Source organism: Apis dorsata, unplaced genomic scaffold (assembly GCF_000469605.1).
Source record: "Apis dorsata unplaced genomic scaffold, Apis dorsata 1.3 scaffold_88, whole genome shotgun sequence".
NCBI lineage: Eukaryota > Metazoa > Arthropoda > Insecta > Hymenoptera > Apidae > Apis > Apis dorsata.
This window is the reverse complement of record NW_006263386.1, coordinates 87,054-98,203: the sequence shown is the minus strand read 5'-3', so window position 1 is coordinate 98,203 and position 11,150 is coordinate 87,054. Positions and strand designations below refer to the sequence as shown.

At 22.0% G+C, this 11,150-nt stretch overlaps 4 protein-coding genes across 4 annotated transcripts; all 4 read left to right on the top strand.

Annotated features, from left to right (window-relative positions):
- The first annotated feature begins 26 nt into the window (after positions 1-26).
- Positions 27-2,301, top strand: LOC102672247. The gene is made up of 2 exons (XM_006611528.2): positions 27-346; positions 1,353-2,301. The coding sequence occupies exon 2, from the start codon at positions 1,411-1,413 to the stop codon at positions 2,299-2,301; it is 891 nt and encodes a 296-aa protein (XP_006611591.1). The 5' UTR covers positions 27-346; positions 1,353-1,410.
- A 1,931-nt stretch (positions 2,302-4,232) lies between these two features.
- LOC116185045 (axoneme-associated protein mst101(2)-like) lies at positions 4,233-6,278 on the top strand. Its single transcript, XM_031508527.1, has 4 exons — positions 4,233-4,484; positions 4,640-5,035; positions 5,576-5,770; positions 5,994-6,278. The coding sequence occupies exons 1-4, from the start codon at positions 4,401-4,403 to the stop codon at positions 6,180-6,182; spliced, it is 864 nt and encodes a 287-aa protein (XP_031364387.1). The 5' UTR covers positions 4,233-4,400; the 3' UTR covers positions 6,183-6,278.
- Positions 6,240-7,685, top strand: LOC102672103 (golgin subfamily A member 6-like protein 6). The gene is made up of 5 exons (XM_006611527.2): positions 6,240-6,377; positions 6,459-6,666; positions 6,766-7,103; positions 7,191-7,358; positions 7,461-7,685. Exons 1-5 carry the CDS (start codon positions 6,333-6,335, stop codon positions 7,590-7,592), a joined length of 891 nt encoding a protein of 296 aa, XP_006611590.1. The 5' UTR covers positions 6,240-6,332; the 3' UTR covers positions 7,593-7,685.
- Positions 7,686-8,707: 1,022 nt separating this feature from the next.
- LOC102680840 (mitochondrial 2-oxoglutarate/malate carrier protein-like) lies at positions 8,708-10,795 on the top strand. The gene is made up of 6 exons (XM_006611414.2): positions 8,708-8,772; positions 8,988-9,203; positions 9,358-9,494; positions 9,864-10,034; positions 10,157-10,256; positions 10,603-10,795. The coding sequence occupies exons 1-6, from the start codon at positions 8,708-8,710 to the stop codon at positions 10,793-10,795; spliced, it is 882 nt and encodes a 293-aa protein (XP_006611477.2).
- The last annotated feature ends 355 nt before the right edge of the window (positions 10,796-11,150 follow it).

Sequence of the window (11,150 nt, the reverse complement as noted above, 5' to 3'; positions counted from 1 at the left end):
AATAAAATAATTAATGTATTGTCCAAAAATTAATTTTTGCTATTTTAAGATATAATAATAAAAATGATAAAATAAATAAGAGCATAATACTGTTACAACATATAGGTGCAACAATAGCTTCTGGTGCAAGTGGTATATGGACAACTGGTAGATCAATACAGAATTTAATAGATAGAAGCTCTCATGAACAAAGTATAGGACTAACAAATAGGGATTCCTTTTGTTCATGGTTAGGTATAGTTGGCAGTGCAGTTGGTTTAATAAGCAATAGTGGAAATGTTATTCTTACTAAACTTATAAAAAATGGTAGTGATATAAGCAATGCAGCTAAAGTTGCATACAATGCNATTAGTTTTAAGTAATTTAGGTATTAATGGTTTTGGTGTAGGATATCAGGCATATTGTATGTATCAAAAATATCAAGAAGAAGGTCAAATTCATATATTAGATGTGGTATCTCTGTCAACTCATTTATTATTCTTTGGTAATTCAGTTATAAATTTACAATTTGCAGAAAATCTCATTAAATCTACTCAAGGTAAAATTTTAGATGATTATAGATCTACATTGCGTTCTAAACATCTTCGTAAACAATTTAATCGTACAAAACGTAATGCTGCTGCAAACAATACAGATATAATATCCGAAAATGCTGAAGTAATACGTTATATCAATAGAAAGATAGATTTACAATTAAAAAATAATTTGAGTAATATTCCCATTCAAAAAAGCACTATATGTTTTGAAGATGGGAAATTGATAATTTGCGGCATTCGTTTCTTAGATCCAATGAGATTTGTAGAAATAATTAAGGATGATCAATTTTCAAGTGAGAAGAAGTTTTCATTTAATAAAGAAAATAATAATAGCAAAGATATGTTCTTAATATTAAAAGATTTGCTTTTAACTTTATTAAAAAATGTGTTTTTAGATGATAATAATAGAGAAGATTATGAATCTGAATTTAATGATACTTTAAATGATATAAAATATATGGATAATGCTCCAAATATTTTTATTCTAATATTTCAAATATCTTTTACTTTAATAACAAAATCTCAATTTTGTTCAAAATATTTATCAGATGCAGTTCATTTTATATGGTGTTATATAAAAGAAAATTTGATACAATTTAGTTCAGAACTTCTTAGTAATAACGAACAAACGCAAAAAAAAATATGTGAAATATTAACAGTTTTATTTGAACATATGGAAAAGACAATAAAATTATCATCTGCTTTCAAAAAATATATTGAAGAATATGTGAGGAATAAAAAATAATAAAAATAATAAAAAAATGTTCAAATTTTTAATATTATTATTTAAAAATATATTTTTCTAATAAAAATGGNATTAGTTTTAAGTAATTTAGGTATTAATGGTTTTGGTGTAGGATATCAGGCATATTGTATGTACCAAAGATATCAAAAAGAAGGTCAAATTCATATATTAGATATGGTATCTCTGTCAGCTCATTTATTATTCTTTGGTAATTCAGTTATAAATTTACAGTTTGCAGAAGATCTCATTAAATCTACTCAAGGTAAAATTTTAGATGAATATAGATCTACATTGCGTTCTAAACAACTTCGTAGACAATTTAATCGTACAAAACATATTGCTGCTACAAACAATACAGATAAAATATCCGAAAATGCTGAAGTAATACGTTATATCAATAAAAAGGTAGACTTACAATTAAAAAATAATTTGAATAGTATTTCCACACAAAAAACTATTATATTCTTTGAAAATGGAAAATTGATAATTTGTGGCGTTCATTTGTTAAATCCAATGAAATTTGTAGAAATATTAATTAAGAATGATCAATTTTCAAGTGAAAAGAAATTTTTATTTAATAATGAAAATAGTGATAGTAAAAATATGTTCTTCATATTAAAAAATTTGCTTTTGAATTTATTAAAAAATGTATTTTTAAATGATAATAGTAAAGAAGATTATGAATCTGAATTTGATAATATTTTAAATGATATGAAATATATGGATAATGCTCCAAATATTTTTATTCTAATATTTGAAATATCTCTTACTTTAATAACACAATGTCAATTTTGTTCAGAATATTTATCAAATGCAGTTCATTTTGTATGGTGTTATATAAAAGAAAGTTTGATACAAAGTTTTTGTGCAAAACTTTTTTCTGATGAACAAATGCAAAATAAAGTCTCTGAAATTATAACAATTTTATTTGAACATATGCAAGAAGCAATAAAAGAATTATCACCTGCTTTCAAAAAATATATTGTAGAATATGTGAGGAATATAAAGAAAAACTTATGAACAATATATGTAAATTTAAATCTTCATAATGATTCTTCAATTAGAAAACCTAAAAATTGCTGTATAATCACAATATTCTTTTTTCCATTTTGAATATGTGATACATGTAATCTAATAATTAATCTATAGTATTATTTTTTTATTAAAAAACTTAAAGACTGCCATCAATCAAATATCTCTATTAATCTAACAATTGTTTTTTACTATGATAAATTATTATGTAATTTATGTTATTGTTACTAATTAATAACAACTAATAAATTGTAGTCAGAAAGCTATAATTTAAGATAATTTTTGAATTAAGAGTTCTTATAATAATTTAATCAATAATTACATAATAGTTGTTTATTAATAATATATATTTAAAGATTTGTAGATGTATTAAAAATAACAATAATATCAGAAATTGAATTATGTACTAATTAATTAAAAGTAAAGTAATTAATAAGTAAAGATTGTAAGAAAAAGATATGTAGCAAAAATGTCAATAAAGATAATTTTTGAAGTTTTATATGACTTAAGTTTAATAGAAAAAATAAACATGTAATTTTAAAAAAAAAATGAAAGCAAATTCAATTAACGTACCGATCACGCGCCAAGATCAAGCTTATATAAAGAGAGCAATTAGTGGGAAGAAGACAAAAATAGGTTAAAAATTATAGAATCATCGCCATCTTTGATACCGCAGATGACATGTATAAAGAAAGAAAGGAAATGGTAGAAAAAGGACAGAGATAGATTAAAAATTGTGATATTAGCGCCATCTTCAGAGTGCCGCAAATGAAACACATAAACAAGGAGAGCAAATAATAGGAAAAGGATAGAAATAGGAAGAATTGACAACCAGCGCCATCTCTCGAATATTAATGGCACTTTTTTAAGAATAGTTTCTGGGAATAATAAAGAGATGGCGCTACTTCTCAATTCCCATTCTGCTTTATCCTATTTTAGTATTCGAGAGATGGCACTAGTTGTTAGTTCCTAATCTACTTTATCCTATCTTTAATATTTAAGAGATGGCATTAGCAGTCAATTCTTGTCCTTCCATATCTACTACTACTTTTTCAAAGAAGTGTTGCTGATATATAAGAGATGGCTCTGATAGTTGATTCCTACTTTATCTCTGTCCTACTCTTATTATTTGCTCTCTTTATTTATGTATGTTTCATTTGCGGCACTCTGAAGATGGCGCTGATTCCCTAATTTTTATTCTATCTCCATCCTTCTTTATTCGTTGCTCTCCTTTTCTATATTTCCTATGAAAAATTAATGCATAGAAGAGAGATGCACGTTTTTAATATCTGATGAAATATTTTTTTCTTTTTTGATTATTAATTAAAAATTGTAATGTTAAATTTTAATTATTATTTAATAATATAACATATTTTATTTAATTTATTATTATTTAATAATTATTATTATTTAATAATATAACAACTTTATTCACATTAATAGAATCATATTTTTTTTTATATTTTAAAAATATTTTACCATATACAATTTTAAAAAATATAACGTACATATAAAAATATAAATAATAATAAAATATAAAAATATATTAATCGATAAATAAATATTCTTATTAATTAATATTTAAAATATATTATTAAAAAATCTTTATATCTATTGAATTTATTTATTAATTTAAATACACAGAAGAAAAAGGAATGTGATTATGAAATTTTATATCTAAATAATATTTATTTTATGCATATTATATATTTTTGCATAAAGTTTTTTTTTATTATATGAAATTAATTTTAATGTAATTGAATATCTATTTTATCAATTTAAAATACTTAAATTTTTAACGAAAGAAATATTTATATTATATTTTATAATAATAGTAAATAATTTTATATGATCTTTATCAAAATTGTAATAGTATTACATCTTATCGATTGATTTTAATTTAGTTTCCAAGACAACGATTGCGCTGTTTAAAGTTATCTGCAATATCAGTAACGAAAGAAACCGTATCTTGTCACTTATAATAATTACTTTAATTTTACAATTTATATAAAATTACATTAATTTTATCAATTTATTATTTTTCATTGTAGTATTATATAAACAATAATATTAAAGAAATTATAATTATGGTACAAAATCAAATAATTAAAACTGTGAAACCTACCACTTGCCTATATCGCCAAAATGTAAAACCCATGAAAAGTGTTAAAGTAAGTTATTTCCTTGTTTATCCTGATTTTTTATTTTTTAGTTCAAGTAAATAATAGAATAAATTCTTTGATTAAATCGAAAATAATTTATTAATTTTAGCGATTTTTATATAAAATTATATAAACAATTTTTATAATACAAATCTCTTTATTAGATATCAAAAAGTGGTATAGAAGAAATAAATCCAAAATACTTGCAACGTTCAATTCGTGCAAATCCATCAAACAAGAAAAAGGATAATATAAAATTAAATGTTGTAAAAGAAAAAAATAAGGAAGAGAATGAGGAGAAAAAAATATCAAATCCTGAAAAAGAATTGAAAAAGGAAGAGAATAATGAGGAAGAAAAAAAATTAGATGTTAAAGAACAATTGGAAAAGGAAGAGGATAAGGAAGAAAAAAAATTAGATGTCAAAGAAGAATTGGAAAAGGAAGAGAATAAGAAAGAAAAAAAATTAACTATTAAAGAAGAAGTAGAAAAGGACGAACAGAAATTAGATATTGAAGAAGAATTGAAAAAAAAAGAAAGTGCTATAACATCTACCAAAGAAGTATGTTTCGAATTTCTTAACTTTTATTCTAAGCTATATTTTTTTAATTTTTCTTTCGTAATTCAATTTTCATATTATTCCTATAAAATATATTACTTTTTGAAAACATATTACTATTATTAGTTTTTAATATCCATTGAGAATCAAATTATTCGAAAAAATGTTTTTTTTAATTTGGATTGTGATCTTTAAAAACGTTTTAAAATAATTTTAAAAAGAGACACTTTTTATTTATTTTTATTTGAAATTGTTTATACTACAAATTTTCAATACTTATTTATTTTAGTATAGTTACTAGAATTTTACATAAAAATAGAAGAAAAATAGAAGTATTTATCGGGATAAATTGAACAAATATTAAAGAATCTATTCCGATTATTTAGAATTATATATATACAATATATATTAAATATTTTTTTTTCTTTGCCATAATATGTCATATAATAGTAATATTAAAAATTATTAGAACTCTTTTGAACAATATTTTAAATAATTTAATCGTAAATATAATAATAAAATAAAATTATTATTTCGCAATAGATTTTTAAAAGAAGAAGAATAGAGGAACGATTGGCAAGAGAACGAAAAGAGAAAGAAGAAAGAGAAAGATTCGTAAAGGAAGCTGCTGAGAAAAAAGCAGCGGAAAGGGAAGAAATAATAAAACAAGCAAAAAGATTCATTTTTTACAAAAAACCGATGTGCAAACAAATTAATCAAGGTCTTCTGGTTTCTGAGGTATTTACTATTATTAGAAATATCATAATGTAATATGATATAAAAATAATTAATATATGTGAATATTAAATAAAGAAATATAGAGATCGTGATTTTGAATAAATAATAAATTTAAATAAAAAATATTTCAATTTCCATTTAGTTCCTTTTTTTATAATTTCTCTTTTTGAAATTAATATATAATAAATTAGATTTGGGATTGTGTTTATTATAATTTCAATAGTGCTTTAGAGAATTGGATGCTCAAATAAAATTTCGAGAAACTCTTAAAAAAATAGATAAAGATGAGGAAGATGCCTATGTGAATAAATTGAAAGAAGATGTAGCAAAGTACGAAGAAGAAACGAAAGAAAAGATGGAAAAGCAGAGGGAGGAAAAAAGAAATTATGCTACCGAATTAAAGAAACAGTAAATTTTCACACACATCCATTTATTATATATGCGTATATATTCACTTCAATAGAATAATTGTTTGTTAATTTTTAGAATAGAAGAAATTAAAAATATCGAGGAAATAAAGAAAAAAAAAAGATTCGAACTTGAGAAACAAGATCAAATAAATATGAACAAATTTTTGCAAGATATAAAGGAATACGAAGCACAACAAGTTAGAAGAGAAAAATTTAATATTTACATGTATTATTTTTTTTTGTATTATTATTATTTCTTATAGATTAATAATTTGTAGTTGCAAAACAAAAAAGAGAAATTAAAACAATTTTTCAAAGAAGCTATAGAGGACAAGAAACAATTTGATCTCGAGCTTGAACACGAAGACAAATTTGAGGATCGAGCAATTGAGATTTATCGAAATGCTCAATTGCGAATTCAAAAGCTTCATAAATCACTAAAATTAAAAGAGAAAGAAGAGAAAGAGCAGCACGCCCAACAGATATGTAATTGACTTTTATTAAAATCCACATTTTTCTAAATTTTTTTCTTTAATAAATAAATAAATGAAACAAAAATTTTAATTATATATTATTTTTAAACAGACGATCAGTTCGATAAATATCGTATTATTTTGAATGAAAAATTAGCTAATGAGGAACGACTTTTAAAAAAAGCTCAAGAAGAGCAAGAGGAAAATTATCAGAAGAATCAAAAGATACGAAAAGAAAATCATGAAAAAGTGTTAAAGGAGATAAAAGATTTTCGGACGGAACGTATAAATACAAAGTTGAAACAACTTCAAGAAGATGAAGATATGAAGATGTGGGAAATGATGCAAAGGTATAAAACTAATGAATACGATAGGGAAGTGGAAATCGAGGAGCAAAAGAAAAATTGGAATAAAAAAGTAGAATATGGAGAAGAGATAAAAAAATATATTGTAAGTATCCGTACAAGAAAAGGAGTTAAAATTATTTTATTAACGTAATAATCAAAATTTAGAAACAATTTTCGTTTTCTCTATCAGAGCGAGAAAGAAGAAGAAAGAAGACAAGCGAAACTTGACGAAGATGAAACTCCAATTGTGAAAAAGATTATCGATATAGAGAATAAAAAGATTCTTGATTATGCGGAAGAAGTTGTAAACGAATCTAAAGGAGTGAGACCGCTTTATCCAATTCTTAAGGCAGTAAAGGTATATAAAATATTGTACTAATTTATTATTCTATTGTATAATAATTATATAATAAAAAAGTTTAATCTTGAATTATATTGAAATTTAAATTTCAAATTATAGAAATGCAAAGAACAAATGGGCTTATTATCACCGAAGAAAAAAGAAGAAACAATCGTTACAAAATCTAAAAGGAAACGGAAAACTCATAGATGTGCAAAATTTGTTCCCGAGGAAAAAATCTGTTATGTGTAACAGAAGAATTCTAATGTTTAATTTTAATCCTATTAATTGAAAATCTAGTAAAATAATATTTACTTCGTATGTGTGAAAAAACGAAATGTAGAAGCATATATTTTTTTGAAAGCATTATATATATATAGATTTATAGAAGTAAAAATTTTAAGAAATTTAAGTCGTGATAAATTATTTTAATTATATTCATTTGAGTAATAAATTTTATTTCAATTTGACGTATAATCAATAATAAACTATTTTTAAAATATTTTTAAAATATGTATAATTTTAAGCATTTTTTAAATATTTAAAAATTATATAGAGATTAAGAAAAATCTTAACTTATATCTTAACTTTAACAGATTTTCAAAGATGAAATTAAATTCAAAAATATTGTTACAATGAGTATTTCTATGGATAGAAAATAAAATATTATTTAAAATAAAAAAATATCAAAAATTTAATTATTTTTCATGCATTTTATTTAAATTTTATTTTATTAAAATCTTTAAATATCGCACAAAAAAACTCGCACAATTTACTGAGTCTGAATAAAATAAAATTATATTATTACCAACTTTTGAATTAAAAATAAATGACATATAAAAATTAGTGATTTTAAAATCGAAGATGATGAAAATAAATTATCTTCTTCGATTCATAAAAAAAAAATTTATATTTTATGAAATATTTTTATATTCAAAAATTTTATAAAAATATCCTTATTACTTTTTTTACTCAATTTTTTATTTATTTAAAAAATTGATTCTATTAATCAAGATAGAAAATCTATCAATATATAGAGAAATTTTATAAACGATATATATATATATGTTCAATCTTTTAATTTTTAAGATTAATATTCTATTATATAAATATATACAAGTGGTTATGAACCACATTTATAATATTTTATCATATATGTCATTTTATTGTTAGGTTAATATGCAATACTGTTGTGTACTGTTTGTGTTCATATGTGTTTTTAATTATTATGATTTATATTTTTGCAACTTTTACATGACAATTTTATAGATATTATTACAAGGAATATTAACAATATATTTTTTATCGAAGAATTATTACTTATATTATTTATATACATTTATTCAAGAATTTGAAAAATATTGAAAATGTCAGAAAAGAAGAAAGAGCGACTACCTCCAGTATTTACTTTTATAAATGCTGGTCTTTCGGGGTAAATTATCATAATTTTAAATATTTTATTATTTTTTAATGTCTTCTAAATTAAGTATTATTATAAATAAAAAAAATAAACATATATCTAAGTATGTGTAAATATAAGGTATGTATAAGTGTAAATTTAATTATTTAATTATTTACATTTTAAGAGATTTTATCATTTGTTTAATTTTAATATAAATCATATAATACATACATGAAAAATTATAGTATGGCAGCAACCTGTGTAGTTCATCCCATGGATGTAATAAAAACCCGGATCCAAGTACAAAAGGAAAAGACTTCGCTCTTTAATGTAATTGCTTCCATATACAGAGAAGAGTCAATTTTGAAGTTTTATTCAGGCCTTAGCGCTGGTCTCTTACGACAGGCAACGTACACCACTGTAAGACTTGGTATTTATAATCAACTACAAGAATATTGGAAGTGAGTAAATATTTAAAAGAGAAAATATTTATTTTAAAATTAAATCATTTATGAATATATCGAGTAATTTTTTTATCGAGCTATTTTATATTATTTAAAAATTTACATACTATTTTAAAAATTCATTGATTTAAATTAAAAATACCTTTAATAGGTCGAAGTATGCAACGAAACCCAATTTTGGTACATTAGCTCTAATGGCAGCTACGGCTGGAGCTTCGGGAGCCTTTATTGGTACACCAGCAGAAGTTGTTCTCGTAAGAATGACTTCCGATGGTAGACTGCCAAAAGGTTATTTAAATTATTTAATTATACATCATTTTTATTACATATTGGAATTATTTCATATAATTAAATATCTATATTTTTTTCCTAAAAATTTTTTTTCTATCTTCAATATTTTCTTAATCATCATTAAATCTTTTTAATGCTAAATAATTTTGAGAAAAAGATAAATCATATATCTAATAATTAAATTCCTTAATAATTAGCACTTTCAATGATAAATACTTTTAAAAGATTGAAATAAGTAATATATTCATTCAATAAATTATTCATATTTTTTTGGTACGTAACAAAAAAAACATACAAACTTAATTAATTTTATTCAATTCAGTAAATTGTTTAATTTGTTAAATTGTATATATTTTGTTTTTATAGAACAAAGAAGAAATTACAAAAATGTATTTAACGCATTCGCGAGAATAGCTAAGGAAGAAGGAATTACCACTCTTTGGAGAGGAAGCGTAGCAACAATGGGTCGAGCAGTGATTGTTAATATCTCTCAGCTTGCAACATACAGTCAAGCAAAATTTTTAATAGCGACAAAAAGTTATTATGAATTTTTTAATTTTCTCACTTATTATTTCTTTTTTCTAAAAGAAAATATATCAAATATATTATATATAAATGAATTAATATAAATAGAAATAGTATATACATTTTTTATACAGTGGATATACCAGAAAGTGTTGAATTACATTTTTTTGCATCAATGTTGTCTGGATTCCTTACTACCTTCAATTCTATGCCATTTGATATAGCTAAAACAAGGTAAAATGATATTGATTTTCATATTTATGAATTATGTTAATAATTCTTTATAATATGACTTAAAACTTATGAATATTTATATTTTTCAAATATTACTTTTTCATTATATTCATATTTCATATTCATATTTATAATTAATAGATATAAAAGAATAAAATTTTTCTATATAATTTTAATTCGATAGCCAAAAATTTCTTTATATAAAATTTATTTATCATAACTGATGATTTTCATCTCTTATTATTTTTTTGATTATGAAATATTATAATTAAATCTTTAATTTAAAATTAATTAAAGAAATTTAGCATCGTTACGTTAATACACATCGTTTATGTCATATTTTCAGAATACAAACCTTAAAAGGTGTAGCAAAACCACCTGGTTTGATAACAATGTTGATAACGATAACGAAGACTGAAGGTTTTTTTGCACTTTGGAAAGGTTTCTGGCCTACCTATTGCAAAATAGGTCCACATACTGTTTTAACATTTATAATTAATGAACAAATAGCAAATTTATATAGATGGTATTTTATGTAGATAAATATTAATATTTGTGTACGTATATATATGTATGTTAATTTTTTGATAAAAAAAATTTAATTGAATTAAATATTTGTGTTCTTATTTATACTCACATAAAAAAGAAAAACTTTTAAATTGAAAAGTAATTTTAATTTATTAATTTACATACTTATTTATTATTAATTTATCACTTTATATTATAATAAAATATTATCTAATATTTTACTATTATTATCATTATCATATTTTTTATATCATATAATTATATAAACTATTAAAGATATAGTTAATGTTTCAACTTAAGATTATAGTTTATTTGCAAATCATATTGTAATATTATATTTTGTATTATAAACAAAATTATAATATT

Coding starts and splice junctions, on each gene's coding strand:
- LOC102672247 (XM_006611528.2), top strand. CDS start 1,411: ATGTACCAAAGATATCAAAAAGAAGGTCAAATTCATATATTAGATATG.
- LOC116185045 (XM_031508527.1), top strand. CDS start 4,401: ATGGTACAAAATCAAATAATTAAAACTGTGAAACCTACCACTTGCCTA. Junction 5,036..5,575: donor CTATAACATCTACCAAAGAA/GTATGTTTCGAA, acceptor ATTTCGCAATAG/ATTTTTAAAAGAAGAAGAAT. Junction 5,771..5,993: donor AAGGTCTTCTGGTTTCTGAG/GTATTTACTATT, acceptor TAATTTCAATAG/TGCTTTAGAGAATTGGATGC.
- LOC102672103 (XM_006611527.2), top strand. CDS start 6,333: ATGAACAAATTTTTGCAAGATATAAAGGAATACGAAGCACAACAA. Junction 6,667..6,765: donor GCAGCACGCCCAACAGATAT/GTAATTGACTTT, acceptor ATTTTTAAACAG/ACGATCAGTTCGATAAATAT. Junction 7,359..7,460: donor CAATTCTTAAGGCAGTAAAG/GTATATAAAATA, acceptor TTCAAATTATAG/AAATGCAAAGAACAAATGGG.
- LOC102680840 (XM_006611414.2), top strand. CDS start 8,708: ATGTCAGAAAAGAAGAAAGAGCGACTACCTCCAGTATTTACTTTTATA. Junction 9,495..9,863: donor CGATGGTAGACTGCCAAAAG/GTTATTTAAATT, acceptor TTGTTTTTATAG/AACAAAGAAGAAATTACAAA. Junction 10,035..10,156: donor ATTTTTAATAGCGACAAAAA/GTTATTATGAAT, acceptor TTTTTTATACAG/TGGATATACCAGAAAGTGTT.